This window comes from Macrobrachium nipponense, chromosome 12, assembly GCF_015104395.2.
Source record: "Macrobrachium nipponense isolate FS-2020 chromosome 12, ASM1510439v2, whole genome shotgun sequence".
Lineage (NCBI taxonomy): Eukaryota > Metazoa > Arthropoda > Malacostraca > Decapoda > Palaemonidae > Macrobrachium > Macrobrachium nipponense.
The window spans coordinates 44371394-44388617 of record NC_087205.1 but is presented as its reverse complement, the minus strand read 5'-3'; the positions used below and the strand labels follow the sequence as shown (position 1 = coordinate 44388617).

The 17224-nt window shown below is 44.7% G+C and overlaps 1 protein-coding gene across 1 annotated transcript in view; it reads left to right on the top strand.

The window, feature by feature from the left end:
- The window catches only part of LOC135224789 (trichoplein keratin filament-binding protein-like), a 276218-nt gene that overhangs the window by 62171 nt on the left and 196823 nt on the right, over positions 1-17224 (top strand). The window contains exon 8 of the mRNA XM_064264114.1: positions 1841-2058. Coding sequence (XP_064120184.1) covers positions 1841-2058 — 218 coding nt within the window. The remainder of the gene's footprint in view (positions 1-1840; positions 2059-17224) is intronic.

Sequence of the window (17224 nt, the reverse complement as noted above, 5' to 3'; positions counted from 1 at the left end):
ACCAAGCAAGATGCTACTACGAGAGAGCCCTTGTTGGAGCAAGCCATCACAACTCATGGGAGGAATGGCGCCAAAGAGGTGCAAAGTCTTTGATTATCAGAGTTTTGAGAATCGGTTACTTCATTCTTTTCAGAGAAGTTTCCATTGTCCAAGTCACTGATCACCTTGACGACTTTTCGATAGGGTCAGAGAAGTTTTTGGTCTAGCTCCGTAGAGTGGTAGTGCCATCAGTGCACCTCATGTGATGCACTGTAGGCATTACTTGAGGTTTTCTGCAGCATGCCTTCAGCCCCTATCTGCAACCCCTTTCATTCCTTTTACTGTACCTCCTTTCATATTCTGTCTTCCATCTTACTTTCCACCCTTTCCTAACAGTTGACTCATATTGCAATTGTGAGGTTTTCCTCCTGTACACCTCCCAAACCTTTTACGTACTGTCCATTTCCATTTTAGTGCTGAATCACCTCATAGGTCTCAGTGCTTGGCCTTTGGCCTAAATTCTGTATTCAATCCTATCCCAAGAAGTTGGAGTCCCTGATTCGAAAAGGGGCAATAGAGGAAGTAGTAGACCAGACCTCAGAAGGATTCTATAACAAGCTACTATTTGTAGTCCCAAGTCATTGGGGGGGCTGGAGGCCCATCCTGGACATCAGCGCCTTGAACCTGTTCATTTTGAAAATGAAGTTCTATATGGAAATGAACCATTCAGTCATGTCCTCTCTCCATCAGTTTGAGTAGACAGTCACCCTAGACTTGGAGGATGCTTATTTCCATTCCCCCATTCATCTATCCTTCAGGAAGTTTCTGTGGTTCATATTTTAAGGCAAAGGAATCCAGTTTCAGGCCCTGTGCTTTGGCCTGTCCTCTGCCCCACAGATTTTCACTCGGGTACTCTCACCCGTTGCCAAGTGGCCTCACCTTCTCGGGATCAATGTGCCCCTCTACTTGGACGACTGGCACCTTCACTCCCCAACAGAGCAACAGTGCTCGGAGGACTGAAAAAGATTCTTTGCCTTACTCAGGAATTGGACATTTTAATAAATGGTCAGAAATTGCAGATGACACCGACTCAGAGGATTCCTTATCTAGGGATGACTAGATGCTGGCTTGTGGGACTACATCATCATGCTGGGCTACCAACCTGACAGAAGGCTTTTCCTAAGTGGCTTCTCGTCTCCCTCTGCTGTTTCATTTTCCAATGATGTTCGATTTGGTACTTCTTTTTGTCATATCAAATAAAATTGTAGTATGATTTTGTTTGAATATTTTTTTTCAGCTCTTACATGCATTATTTTCACTCTGTAAGAGTAGTCTGCTCTGTGACATCATGGCTTCTCCTTATGACGACATAGTTTCGATCGACGCTGCGTTCAAGAGAAGGGCGATCCGTCTTCTGCTTTCTTCGGCGTTGGATTTTCTTGGTAAATTCTTCACTTTTCTTCACATGTATGTGTCCTGGGAAGGCCCTGTGGTTGCTGTAGGAGATTAGGGAAGACCTTTTCAACATTTTGCACCGCCGTTAGTGAGGCCTTCAACTTGGGCTGCCAGTCCAAATGCCATGGCGTCACTCCCAGCATCCTGTCCGCCTGTGATATCAGCTTTGGTGACGTCTCTCCCAGCTTTGTCCATGACGTCATCACAGTTGATTGTCAACCTATTGGAGATGTTTTTTCCAGCGATGGCTGATAAACTGGACTATGTGTTCAGCAAGAGGTATCTCGGGGTTTCAAGCATGAAGGGTCTTAGGCCAAGGGCTCTTTCCCCTTCTCCATCGCCTTCTTCTCCTCCTCCCCCTCATTCTTGAGTCAGACAGAGGATTCGGAACTTTTTTGCTTCTTAGAATGAGAGAGGTGTTTCACCATCTTCCCACTACAGACGTGACTCTCCCCTTCACGTACATGGACGTGTTCCAGTTCGTGATGATCTTCCCTCTCATCAGAGTTATCAGACTAGTTCTTTTTCTCCTCAGCCTGTTCGAGTTCATTGCAATGATGAGAAGGCCCCGATTAAGAGGTTGAAGGCGAACATGGCCATGGATGTGATTCGTTGCATGGCCATGTACAGTGGCCCCCCCGTATTCATGGGGGATGTGTACCAGACACCCCCCCCGGTGAATAGTTAGAATCTGCGAATAGTTGGAATCCCTATAAAAATGCTAAAAACAGCCTATTTTGTTTGTTGAAACTCAATAAAAACCCACTAAAAATTGTTATACTTGGTTTTTTAATATTTTTATCACAAAAAGTGCATTTTATGAAGAAATTGATGAAAAAAACATGAATTTCTGGATATTTCTCATAGAAAATACTGTGAATAGGTGAGTTTTCCACGAATATTGGGGGGGAATGTTCCTGAGAGAAATCTGCAAATGCATGAGTCCGCAAATCCAGAGAACGCAAATATGGGGGTTCCACTGCATATGATGGAGGTCCTACTTTCTTCATTTGCCTTCCAGAGTCAGGGATCGAGAGACTTCTAGGCAAGGAGTGTGATCTTCCTCTCCCTGATGTTCACACATGTATTGTTCTACATCACACAACCACCTATGTGATTCATTGCACAGCTGTGTACGTGATGCAGGTCCTATTTTCATTGTTCACCTTCCTGAGTCAGAGGTCGAGACTCTTCTAGGCAGAGTGCAATCTTCTCCCTGGCGTTCACATGTGCATCACTCTACATCATACGGCTGTGTACGTGTTTTGTCGCCTGACTGTGTACATGATTCGTCACACGTCCATGTGTGTGATATGCCTTATGGCCATGTACATGATTCGTCGCACAGTCGCGCCCCAGTTTCTTGCTGGTCAAAGGCGAATTAAAGATCTTAGTCCATCATTTGAGAGTGTAGTCCTTCTGGTGGAAGAGATGATGACATCCCATCAGTAATTCAGCACTTCTGTGCAATATCTCTTGACCACAGTGAAGACTGACATGAGTTCCCGTGGTAGCTTCAGGTAGTTGTTCTATGTTTTTAACATATTAGCTCGATATCCAACTGTTACAGCCTCCAGGCCAAGTCAGTGGGTTCATTCACTCAAGCCACACAGCCCTCATTGTGGGAATTGGAAGTCTTTGTGTTCACCCAAGACTTCAACTCTTCCTAGTTAGGAAGAATTTTAGTTTTATTGTTTATTTGCATTTGAATTGTACTTAAGAGAATATTGACCTGACTTTTCTTGGGGTTCAGACCTACTCACTGGTTAGGTACTTGAGTCTAGACCAAGAAGGCTTCAAGGTGAAGGAAGAATGAGGAACTTCTGGCTTTTCTAACTTAGCCTAGCCAAGTGTTTGAGTTCTTAGCGTGGCCTAGCCTAGCAAGTCGAACCTGTCTTAACCATCTTAGGTTAGCCTAAGAGGTTGAGTTCTTAACCTAGCAAGTGGTTGACTTCTTGGCCAGGCCTAGCTTAGCTAGTCAAACCTGCCTTAAACATCTTAGCCCAGCCTAAGTGGTTGAGTTCTTAGCCTGGCCTAACCTAGCTAGTTGGACCTGCCTTGACCATCTTAGCCCAGCCTAAGAGGTTGAATTCTTAGCCTAGCAAGTGGCTGACTTCTTAGCCTGGCCTAGCGTAGCTAGTCGAACCTGCCTTAACCACCTTAGCCTAGCCTAAGTGGTTGAGTTCTTAGCCTGGCTTAGGCTAGCTAGTTGTACATGCCTTTACCATCTTAGCCTAGCATAAGTGGTTGAGTTCTTAGCTTAGCCTTGCCTAGATAGTTAGAAACTACCTTAACCACCTTAGCTTGGCCTAAGTGGTTGAGTTCTTAGCTTACCAATTGGTTGAGTTCTTATCCTGGCCTAGTCTACCTAGTTGAACTTGCCTTAACCATTTTAGCCTGGCCTAAGTGTTGAGTTCTTAGCCAAGTGAGTGGTTGAGTTCCTCCTATGAGCAACATATTGGAAATATCTTAGAGATGCACGTTTCCTAGGCAGCTCAAGGACTGCTCCCTTGTCTACAGTGCAATTACTTTGACAAAGCACAAATTGACACTAGGATGTTTAGAACTTATCTGTGTTGAGTATTTTGTCATAGGACATCCTTTTGGGTTATCCTATTATCTCCTCTGTCTACTTAGAAAAGACCTATGTTAGACCTCTTCTCTTCGACAGGAAGCTGGAGGTCTTATATTCATAGTCCCAGAATTGTTGGAACAGAGAACTCCAATCTGCCTCTTGGGAATTTTGCCGGAGGCTGAACGATGGAGCGCCCACACCTAACTTCCTCAAATTTTCTAAAGTCTGAGGAAGTTGTGCTTGACTCCATCTCTCTGATGAGGACTTGGTTATCCTGTACACTCCATGCCCTCAAGGCCAGGAGCTCTTTGAGATGAGCACTCCAGCCTTTGGAGGAGGCAAGCTCCAAAGTCTTTGGTTAATCCTCCTTAACCCCAAGCTGAGAAGACAAGAGATTCCTCCCCAGCACAATCTTCTTCATCAGTTTATTGTGGAGAGATGGCTCCAATCTCTAGGTTCTTTATCTCTTTATGTATGGAGTTGATCCAGTATCTCTTGTGGGATATCTTTCCTGCAAAACAGCAACTCACATGTACAGCTACTACTTCAGAGGATCTTCACCAGTCATATACAAGATGGGCCATCTGCTGCTGTGATTGGTGACATCAAATGGGTTTCTCTCCATTCAGAGTTCCTGTTCAGTATACAAGATTTTCTGACTTTTTCTCAGAACAGAGGAGGTCCCTCTTTGCCCTCAGAATCCTCGGTGTGCTTGAAGAGCTTGGAGCAGTCTTGTTCACTCAGGAAACTCAGACCCCCTACTTTGGACCTGACTCTGGTATTTAGTATGGGCCCTTCCTAAGTTGGGGCCTTAGTCTGGTACTGAGTATTCTCTCTCAACCTCCTTCGAGCACATGCATTAATCATCTCCCAGGAAACTGACTTTGTGAGTAGTTTTCCCTCTGACCTAGACTTTCTTGGATAGGGTTGGAAAACTTCAGGGTCCCGTCAAACACTGCGTAGTTATTTGAATGTCTCATCTTCTAGAGCTTGGGTGTCGTAGACTTCATGTTAACACAGGCCAGGTCAAGAAAGAGGTGCCCTAGAACACCCTTTCGGTTTTCTACATGAGGTGTTTAGACAAGCCAACTCCTCATCGTCAAGTTCTCTCACTGATTGGGTGCATGTTGAAGCACATGACACCACAGGAATATGTTCCTCCCTGGCATTTTAAAGTACTTATCTGTTCATAGGATTTGAATGCTGGTTCATGACTGCCTAAAGCCACTTTCACTTTCTTCTGCATGAATAGTGTTTACCCCATATCCTTGGGCACGTTTTCCTAGGGTCCAGTGGTGGCTGTTCATCAAATGTGACTCATCCAGTGCCCCTGGCAGGAAAGTTTATATCTTGCAAGATGATGATTGTGTGAAGTAGGGAATGAGGGAGTTGACTGGCCTCTTTTCTTTCCCTTTTCTCCTTTCTTTCCTTTTTCTCCTGTCTTCATTCCTGTGGGCAGTTGGAAGAATAGACACGTCATAAGCTAGAATTGGTTTGATCCAGGTGAGCATTGCCACTGTACTGTTACAGCAGTTTCATGTTACATACAACTTTCAAAACTGCTTTACAGTAGCTTAAACTCCTTTCTCCAGCAAGGGGATTAAGGAGTGGCGGCAAACCTGTTTCTTGTAGCTGACATGGTTTTTTGCCTGAGCAGATATAGTTCTTTTAGATTTCCATGAATGCAGTGAATCTGGTCATGTTTCATTGTATTTGAACCCAGTGGACTGAGTGTTAGATATCCAAATATCTAACATCTCAAGGGCTTAGGTCTTCTTTAGCAATCTACAGTCGGTTTAGGATTCTCATACCTCCCACCAAGTATTAAGGACGCACTGATACCAAATTTTTGGTCAGTACCGATATGAACTTTTAAAGCCGATACCGATACTGATACCTGTTACCTCCATATTACGTTTATTTAAGAGAATATATATAGTTACTAAAATCATTCTTGTTCTCTGGTTATTGTATATTAAAGATTCAAAAGTTGAAAGGTCATATAAATTTTACTGAAAAAGAACATCAAGTATAACTATTAAGTATTTAATCCCTTTATTACCTGGATATAGTTTGGCCTATATTATGGCTACCATTAGAAGACTTGTAACAATTTAGGTACATAGTGCTTACTCGAATTCATGGGGTGATGAGGAATCTGAAAACACTAGAATGTACTTTTATTCTGAGTATTAATTTATATATTGGCTAGAAACAGTTAGCAGACTCATTTATTTAGATTATAAAAGGTTCTAGTTTGTTGGGCTTTGTTAATATATAGATTTTAGGAAGCCTAGAAAGACTTTAAATTCTTATACTAATGACAAAAGTATCGACTGGTCTTGGCCAGAAATTCACTGATACCGATGTTGGGCTTTGTTAATATATAGATTTTAGGAAGCCTAGAAAGACTAAATTCTTATACTGATGACAAAAGTATCGACTGGTCTTGGCCAGAAATTCACTGATACCGATACCACAAAAACTAGCCGATACCACTGATACTGATACTTGGGCACATCCTTAAAGCAAATAAAAAAATTTTAATCAATATGTATTTTTCATAGCTTACAAATCTGAGGTCTTAACGTTGACTGCCCACCTCTAGCTACCTCTCTTATGTTTCATCCTGGGTTGGAAGAAAGACTGATACATCACTGGATTCAAGAGTACTCTAGACTTAATTTCACCTCAACTATGTGTCAGATGCCAGATACCACAGATTCTTTGCCTTTATAATCTTTGAATGTTTTTAACTGGTTTCCAGCTATGCCAGAAGATTTATCTTATTGTTCAGACCTCAGGCTTGTTAGCTATGAAAAATACAAATTGATTATAATTTTGTAATTTTTCAGGTTTTTATCTTCCCAAGAGGGTCGATTCCCCTCTCTCTCTCTCTCTCTCTCTCTCTCTCTCTCTCTCTCCTCTCTCTCTTCTTCTCTCTTCTCTCTCTTTCTCTCTCTCTCTCTCTCTCTCTCTCTCTCTCTCTCTCTCTCTCTCTCTCTCTCTCTCTCTCTCTCTGGCTGCTCAGCAGTTCAATGGATGACCCTCCTGGGGACCTTGGCCTCATGGAACAGTTTGTAAGGTTGGGCATGAATATTTTTGTAGCCTAACTCTTCCAATATGCTACAGTCATGATCTACCCACCTGTTCCCGTTCTTCTTTCAGTATAATCTGGCTTCAGCCCATAAAAACAGCACAACCTAATTTACAACCCACAAACTGCAACCTAACAGAGAACTTTCTCAGCTAAAACCACAACAAGCCTCACAGGTTCATCTACCATCGGTTTACATTTTCCCTCTGCCGCCGCTGCCATCTTATGGTCTATGACATCACAACACAAATGGTTTCACTTCAAAACATTCTTAAAACATCTTATAAATTAAATATGTTTCTTATACATTTCATAAATGAATAACACCCACATTTCACTAGAAAAAAATAATACTGACTCAACTTTAAAAGTGATATACTTATAAGCAGGGCAGACTTCACATGAGACCTTGACAGTTTTTTTCTGAGGGTAAACTGGTGTCAAAAGACCCAGCCAGACTCAGTAGTCCTCCCGATCACACTGAAAATAAAGGAGGATCTTCGATGTTGGTGTAGGGGCTTTTTCAAGTTACACAAGTGGAGCAGGATACTAATGGTAACAAATTGGAAGAATTCTTAAATAAAACTCAGACTTTTCTTGACCTGCTTTATTAAAATAAATTTTAATTTTACAGCAGTCTGAGACCTTTAATCAGCATTATATCTAACTTGAAATTACTTAAGTTACTCTTACCACCTAAAGAACCTAAACTTAATGCCTTTGTGTCATTCCACAGAATTGTTACATCTGTTTGAACTAAGCTACCATGAGCTCTTCCTTTAAATCTTTTATATATGTTATACTATTTCCTGCAGTGACTAAAGACCAGTTAGGCAAGTGCACACTTGAAAGATAATGTTTATCTTTTCTATTTGGGGTTTCCCACCATTGATTTAGTGTACTGCTCTTTTCTGTCCACCTGTTTCACACACTGAGTCATTTCACAGTGTTTCTTTTTTCCTTGGAACACAACTAATAATTACAAGAGAATGTTTTTGTTCCATCAAATCCTACTGGAAATTTGAATAATCAGGACTAGATTCACACCACTGCTTGGAATTATAAATTTATAATGTTTCCAATAGGAATGTTTGAGAAACACTAGTTTACGATACTTGCTGTGAAGCTAGGTAGGCCTTCAGAAGACAAAGTCTTTGTTCCCTGATAGTAATTACATAACCTAAATTCTTCACCTTCGTAGCCAGTATAAATCTATCGTTGTATAAGTGAAGGGCAGTAACACTCAATCCTATCTACCTGCAAGCAAGCTGCAAGTAAAAATAAAAATTTTAAGTTACACAACTACTAAAAAACAAAGCACTACAGCTTCAAAATTGCCTATTCTCACCAACCTAATAACAGAAACAGAAAAAGAAAAATCAGATATTTAATCATACAAACCCAACTTTTTCATGCTACCACAGTGGTTGTCAGAAGAAAGCTCCCCCTGAACCCCAGCCTAGAATTTTATTCGGACGCTTCAGACATAGGTTGGGGACCTCTGTTGGGAAGTCGGAAAGTCACAGGGAAGTGGACATCTCAGCAAAAGACGTTACACAGCAACATCAAGGAACTGAAGGTGATGCACCTGGGCCTTCAGGCCTTTGCTCCGCTAGTCTCCAGCAAGATTGCTGTCTAAGCGGACAATACCGTAGCTTTGTCATACATCTGCTTGGGGGAGGGGGGCACTCACTCCTCCCTCTGCGAGGCAGCCAGAGACCACCTTCTCTGGGCGGAGCAGAATCAAGTCGAGATCATTCCTCACTCTGTTCAGGGAAAATTGAATGTCTTAGCAGATGAATTATGTCACTCCCATCAAGTCCTGCCAATGGAGTGGACCCTAGATTCCAAAGTCTGCCTCGATCTATGGAAGTTATGGGGCAGACCTTCCATAGACATCTTCGCTTTTTCAAGGAACAACAGTCTGCCACTCTTTTGCTCCCCAGTTCCAGACTCTCGCTTGGGCGACAAACACAATGTTTTGGATTGGATTGGACAGGACTCTATGTGACTCACGTGGCCCCATTCTGGCCCAGGAAGGAATGATTCCTGGAACTTCTTAATCTTCTAAGGTACTTCCCCAGTCCATTTCCTCAAAGACAGTCACTGCTCAAACAGCCCCACTTCTTCAGATTCCGTCAATAGTTGTCTGCTCTAGCCATGACAGGATTCAGACTGCCAGGAACCTTGTCAGAGTGAAAGGATTTTCACTACAGGCTGCAGAAGCTATTGCTAGATACAGGTGAGATTCTTGTAGCAAGCTCTGTTAGTCCAAGCGTTCAATTTTCAGGAGATGGTGTAGCCAGAATCACGCCTCTTCTTCTGGAACATCTATAAACCAAATAGTGGACTTTTCTTTTTCTAAGGAATACTAGGAAGTTATCTTCTGCTGTGATTAGAGGGTACAGATCTATGCTTAGTTCAGTTTTAAAGCATAGAAGTCTAGATCTGCCCTCTAATCAAGATATCAATGACCTCATTAGATCCTTTTGAAACTTTCAAGCTAGAGAAGTCAGGATAGTTGCCTGGAATTTTGACGTGGTTTTGAAGTGGTTATTGAGTTCCTCCTTTGTACCCTTACACTCTGCCTCACTCAAGAACCTCACGAAAAATACTATTTCTGGACTCAGTCCGTGTCGCTTCGTGAAATAATCCCTTAAGTTCATTATTTCTAGGTAAATGATACTAACATTACCAGAGAAAAATAAAAATAGGGGGATGTCAGAGTATCTGACTCGCTCACCCTAAATAAAAAGAGGGTGTCGGTATGGTAGTGGGGCGAGTGAGACCACTACCACAGACCTCTTGTCATTTAGAATTCTCCTTCATCAAAATCCCCCTCCCAAGAGAGCTGGTACACAGCCAGCGCCAGCAAATACTACTACAGACTCCCCCACGCCGACAGCAGCGCCTCTCGTGGCCATCCTTTTCGTTAGCGACCTTCCACACGCACATGTTTTTCCTTGCTCTGTTTTTGTGTGCTAATTTGGATTTATCCCTTGCAATGGAGTTCCAAGCTATCGCCACAGCTAAGTTAAGTACTGCCGAAAGGTTACACATATTTTTAGCCAGTCAGGATCCGTTTTAACCGTTTTTTAGGTTCATTAGCGGCCCTTCCTTGTCTGGTCTCGGGCTCGCCATGCCGGCTCGCCTCGTGTTTCCGTTTAGCTCCTTCGGTCTTCCATACCGTAGTGGCTACTCTGTGCAGTGTATATGCCTATGTTATATTATATTTTAAGTGTGGTGCGGAAGGTGCTACTATTCATTTTTATTGTTTTACATCGTACTATTCGGAAATCCTATGCCTCATTGTCTTAGCTCAGTGTTCATGCATGCATGTACCTTTGTCTAGGTCTGTTAGGCGAGTGGGTTTTATATAACCATATACTATATATTTCCCACTTTCTTGAGTCCAGCCACCCTGGCTGTCGCCCTCCGTTTTACGTATCGGCAGAGGCCAGCTCCCGAGTTGTTGGTCTGTCTACCTTTGGGTAGGCTAGCCTAACTTCTCCTGGACGACCCATCTCTTTCTCTCACTCGTGATTTCCTTCCTTTCAATTTTATTACGATGTATTTATTATTGGATGCATGTATGAGGCGGTTTGCACTAGCCTAGGCTACGTCTTGTCTGTCCTGTTCGCCTCGTGGCAACCATCCGAGCACCTCTCCCCCCCTCCTCCCTTCCTAGGGAGGGTACGGGAGTTACGGGCTAAGGGGGTTCGGAGTCTGGGTATGTTACCGTTCTCTATGAGTTTCGGGGGGGTGCCTAGTGCGTTCAGGTTGGGTTGGCCACCCCACCGGCTCGCATTGGGTCCTCTCCGGTGCTCTCTGTGTAGCTCTCCTCTATCCCCCCCATCCGTTACTCAGCGGACTCGCTGGCTCCGCCAGCTCCTTGGGGTGAGTAGCGGAGCAACCTTGACATGCTTCCCTTGTATTCTTGTCTTATGATTGTATCTCTGTTGTCTCTTCCGCTTGTCTGGCGGAGCACCCGCTCACCATCCGGGTTCTCCGTCGGCTTGCAAAAGGGTTTTACGGCAGAGCTACGCTTCGCTTGCCTTGTTTACTATTTATTTATGCTGTTTTGTTTTATTTTAAGTTTTCTATGGGTAATCTTCTCGTGTTCTCCGCTGTGATTGTACCCTCACCTCGGTGTACTATCAGTATATGAGCAGGTAACTGGTTCGACGGAAATTTTCGCTCCGGTGTACCAGAGTTTTTAGACCAGTTTACCATGTCCTATGGACTTTTTCTCACGGAGTACAGGAGAGGATTATGCCCAGTATATTTTTCACTCCAGCATGCAGCGGAGCTTCATATCTCTTAACAGGTTAGCCCTGTTAGTAACTGCTGATACTTATGTATCTGTTCACTTACAGGCTACCAACTGTCAAGAGGCGGGGTGCAACGCCATCCTGCAGGACCCATGCGGTCACGAGGTCTGCCGGACCCACGCTCCCTGTTCTGTCCGCCACAACGACTTGATTGTGTGGCATCATGAAGCCTGCTCCATCTGCTACGATCTGGTGGAACAGTTTTCTGCCGGAGTAAGTATATACCGGCGTAAGGTATTGTCTCTGTTCTTGGTATATACTGTCAGAAAAGCATAGGTTAGATATATAAGTATGACTTAGTCATAAATGCTAATGACATATCTTCGGGGCTTCGTTGTAAGGACTACAATGACCCTTTATTTCAGGCTACCGCCGTGAAGGATGCCGCGTCGGCTACCTTGAAAGCCTGGGTAGGAGGCTTCGAGAAGAATGTCTCCAAGGGGCAGCCATACATTTTGGACAAGAGTATGGCTGTCCGCATCTTCCCAGGCGGCAAGTCGACTGGGTATGTCGACCCAGCAGCGGCAGCTCCGTGCATCGCTGCTATCCAGCAGCAGGTGGTGCAGGCTATGGCGGAGGAGGGGGCCCCGGAGATGGTCAAGGACGTTGCTACCCTGGATTTAAATGGGGAACCTATGACGGTAGGGGAAGGTGAGTTATTGGTTTAGGTAGGTTTGTTGTGCGCTCAAGGGTTTCCCTTGGGCGCATCTGGATCTTCGTCCCCTGTTCCTTCTTCTTCCTCGTTTCAAGGCTTCTCTGAGTTGGACATTCTGGCCAGGACGTCATCAGCTTCAGTTGTCCCTAAAGTGAAAGGGAAACGGGAGCAGAAGACCCTCGAGAGGAATTCTTCTAAGAAGACTTCGTCCTCATCTACTCATAAGTCTTCGGCTCACCATCCCGGAGCAGAGAAATCGAAGTCGTCCTCGACTTCACATTCGAAAGGGTCTAGAGGTAAGTCCTCTAAGGAGAAGGCCCGTGCTCCATCTGAGCCAGTGCCTTTGACGTCCACCGGAGCACGTCCGAAGACCCCTGCATCGGTCAGGGACTCTAGTCCCTTCAATCCTGAAGCTTTCACCGCAGGGGTAATGCAACAGGTGGGTAACATGGTCGGTTCCATGATGAACGACAGGCTAGACCAGATGCTTGCTCGTATCTCCACCTCGTTCGCAGAATCCGGTCAGTCAATCCAAAACAAATCGGAGCGACTGACAAACCAGGAAAACTTGCTGGCGGGCCTTAAGGATAATCCCCCAGCAGTTCTTCCTCAGGCAGCCGCCGGAGTGGCACCTATGCCAGACTATAATACTCTCCCTCCCTTCACCATGAGCAATCCTTGGAGGGTCGCAGCCTTTGCCCCCTTCAAGGATGAAATGATCTCTATTCCTGATTGTGGAACTTGAAGAATTGAGGACTTCGAATTCCACCCCGACAATCTCCAACCACCTTTCATGGGTTACGCCCGATTGACGGAGACGGCTTTGAGGAGAGAAGATAAAATCCCGAAGGAGACTGTCATCTACAGTCGGGAGCAGGCCCAGAGAGAATGGGTTAGATGCCTTGAAGAATGGGACTGTGTGAACACCAAACTTCAGGTTTTCAAAAGCCCATTCACCATCTTTGTGTCGGAGGAGGAGACACCGCTCCCCTTCACCACAAAGTTGGCAGAGGTGACGATTCAGGCCGCCATGAAAGACGAGCCTCTTCCCCAGCTGAGAGAGTCGGATCCAACATCTCCACTCTTCCCAGGTTCTGAGGATCTCTGGGCTGATCTTCCAGCTTCCTTCACTGTTGGGAAGCTCAAACCGGACTGCGCTATAGAGCAGTTCGGGGAGCGACTACCAAGGCTACCAGATAACCTGATCCAAGCGGAGTTCGACGCTAGGACCAGGCTAGGGAGGACACTAAACGCCTTGGTTATGACAGAGGTTGCCGCCATTACCTATGGTACGGAGCCTCTGTTCAGACTCTTAGCGAAGGCTCAAACACAAACATTACAGTCCGACCTGTACGAATTTGTGGTAGCTAGGCGTAACTGCAGGAAGCATGTCCTGCAGGAAGCCACAATAAGACATGAGCCGAACAAACTGCTCGCGTCACCCATCTGGGGAGCTGACCTCTTTCCCGCATCAGCGGTAAATGAGGTTCAGCACAAAGCAACCAGGTTCAATCAGAGCCTTAAGGTCCGCTGGGGACTTACTGGCAAGAGGAAGCCAGAAAGTACCCCCTCAAGTGCAAAAAAACTGAAGAAGCCTAGGAAGTTCACACCTTTCCAGGCTTCTCAGCAACAACAGGTTGTCCAGGTGGTCCCGGTTTCACAAATGGTTCAACAGTCGACCTCGAAAAATCAGAACCAGCCCATCCTCCTGCTGACGTCCCAGAACCAGCCCTCGACCTCCTACGCCATTTCCCCAGCCTTTAATCCTGTTTTTGAAGGACAGGCATTCCAAGCCTTCAACAGATTTGGAAGGGGAAGTAGAGCTAGGGGTGCATTTCGCCAGAGGGGTGGCAGAAGGACACCCAACAGGGGGAGACACTTCCGTGGAGGGCGCGGAGCACGTCCTGCCCAAACTCAGTGAGAACCCTCAGGTAGGAGGGAGTCTGTTCCTCCTCCGACACAGATGGGGATTCAGCAATTGGGCACAAAGCATTGTGTCCAAAGGGCTGGGATGGAGTTGGATCAAAGGTCCCCATCCATCCAGAACATTCCTTCAAGTACCAACAAAGGAATTGACAGAGTATGCGCAAGAGCTTCTTCAGAAAGGAATAGTATCAAGAGTCAAACATTTAAAGTTTCAAGGACGCTTGTTCAGCGTGCCAAAGAAAGGCTCAACGAAACAAAGAATAATCTTAGACTTGTCCCGTCTAAACTTATTCATTCGTTGCGACAAGTTCAAAATGCTGACTATCTCGCAGGTGCGGACCTAACTTCCCCGTGGGGCCGTCACCACCTCTATCAATCTTACAGACGCATACTATCATATCCCAGTCGCGAGACACTTCCGCCCATATCTAGGTTTCAGGTTGGGAGACCAGGCATTCTCTTTCAAAGTGATGCCCTTCAGGCTGAACGTAGCCCCCAGGGTGTTCACGAAAATAGTGGAATCAGTAGTCCAACAATTGAGATCACAAGGGATAATGGTAGTAGCGTACTTAGACGATTGGCTCATTTGGGCAACAACCGTCGAGGAATGCCTCAAAGCCACGAACAAAGTAATTCAGTTTCTGGAACATCTGGGATTCCAAATAAACAAGACCAAATCCAGGCTGATGCCGGAGTCTCGTTTTCAGTGGCTCGGCATTCAGTGGGACCTGAACTCCCACACTGTCAATTCCATTGGTCAAAAGGAAGGAAATAGCCAAATCAATAAGACAATTCCTCAAATGCAAACAAACATCAAGGAGAAACCAGGAAAGGATCCTAGGTTCCCTCCAGTTTGCGTCGGTCACAGACGTTCTGTTGAAAGCAAAGTTGAAGGATATAAACCGAGTTTGGGGCTCAAGAGCAAATGTCAAATCTCGAGACAAGTTGTCAGTAATCCCGCCGATTCTTCGCAAACGTCTCCGCCCCTGCGTGGAGTCCAAAAATCTGTCCAAATCAGTTCCTCTACAGTTCCCCCCTCCGGCGTTGGTTATCCACACGGACGCCTCTCTAAGCGGGTGGGGAGGATACTCCCAATTCAGGAAAGTTCAAGGGACTTGGTCGCCTCAGTTCCGCCGGCTTCACATAAACATATTGGAAGCCATGGCAGTATTCCTCACTCTGAAAAGGCTTCTACCAGCCAAGAATTCCCATATCAAACTAGTGTTGGACAGCGCAGTAGTAGTACACTGCATCAACAGAGGAGGATCCAAGTCAAGGCATGTGAACCGTCATGATAGCCATTTTCTCCCTAGCAACCAAGTACAAATGGCATCTATCCTCCACTCATCTGGCGGGAGTAAGGAACGTGAAAGCGGACGCTCTGTCTCGCTCAGTCCCTCTAGAATCGGAGTGGTCCCTGGACAGGCGTTCATTCCAGTGAGTATGCCAAAAGTTCCCATTCCTCCAGGTGGATCTTTTCGCGTCTCAATCCAACCACAAGCTCCCTTGCTATGTGGCCCCCAACCTGGACCCTCTGGCCTATGCCACAGACGCCATGTCCATAGATTGGAATCAATGGAGAAAGATATACATCTTTCTATTGAATCTTCTATTGAAAGTCCTGAACAAACTCAGGTCATTCAAGGGACAAGTAGCTCTAGTAGCCCCGGATTGGCCCAAGAGCAATTGGTATCCTCTCCTCCTGGAATTGGGTCTCCGGCCTCAACGGATTCCCAATCCCAAACTGTCTCTGTCAGTACAAATGAGGACTGTGTTCGCTTCCTCAGGAACTCTCAAAACCCTAACTTTATGGACTTCATGAAGTTCGCGGCTAAGAGAGATGCAAATATTGATCCCCAGAATATCCTTTTCTTAGAATCGGATAAAAGGGAATCAACTTTGCGCCAGTATGCTGCAGCAGTTAAAAAACTGGCAAATTTCCTGAAGGAAACAGACGCTCAAACCATGACAATTAATTTAGCTATATCCTTTTTCAGATCCCTGTTTGAAAAAGGTCTAGCAGCTAGTACTATTACCACCAATAAGTCAGCTTTAAAGAAAATCTTCCAGTTTGGCTTTAAGGTAGACTTAACAGACTTACTTTTCGTCTATTCCTAAAGCTTGTGCTAGGCTCAGACCTTCAGAAAGGCCTAGTTCAATTTCATGGTTCTTGAATGACGTTCTCAAACTGGCTTCAGATACTGACAACGATTCATGCAATTATATGATGATATTAAGGAAGACATTATTCTTATTAAGCCTGGCCTCAGGAGCCAGAATATCAGAACTGTTGGCCCTTTCCAGAGCCTCTGGACATGTAGAATTTCTCCCTTCAGGAGAAGTCCTATTATCTCCAGATCGTATTTTTTGCAAAAAATGAGGATCCCTTAATGAGATGGGCCCCTTGGAAGGTCCTCCCTCTTCCCCAAGACCCTTCTCTATGTCCGGTGACGACCTTACGAGCCTATCTGTCCAGGACATCATCTAGATCCTCAGGCCCCCTCTTTATAAGGGAAAAAGGTGGCACTATTTCCATTAAAGGGATTAGACAACAAATCCTGTACTTTATTAAACAAGTTAATCCTGATTCATTCCCTAGAGCCCATGACATCAGGGCAGTAGCCACCTCTATTAATTACTTCCAGCATATGAATTTTGATGATTTAAAAAAGTACACTGGCTTGAAATCGCCGACAGTTTTCAAGCGTCACTTCTTGAAATCCTTGGAATCTCTTAAATTTCTGGCAGTGGCAGCGGGAAACAGTTTCTCCTGACACTGTCTAGTAGTTGTAGTCGAAGATCCAGATCTCCTTTCTACCTGCCTCACTAATATTTCCCCTAGCCCTACCGTCAAGCTCAATCCTGTCTTGAGCCTTAGCTGCCTAGAAAGGCTAGATATTGTGACGTGTCCCTTATTTTTTTGCTAGGGGCACTCACACTTGTAAATATTATTGCTGATTGTGACTGTTTGGTGATGATCTCCCTTATTTTTATGCTGGGGAGACTCACTTATATATACATATGTATTATGAATGTTTAATAATAGTCTTAAGGACTATTGTAAGTTATCCTCTCTTATTTTTATGCTAGGGAGTCTCACTTGTATATACTAATGTTCAATACAATCTAGTTTTAAGTTATCATAAGTTAGCCTATGTGTAATTTTAAGTCATGTTATATATTTTAAGGCTAACACATGTTAAATT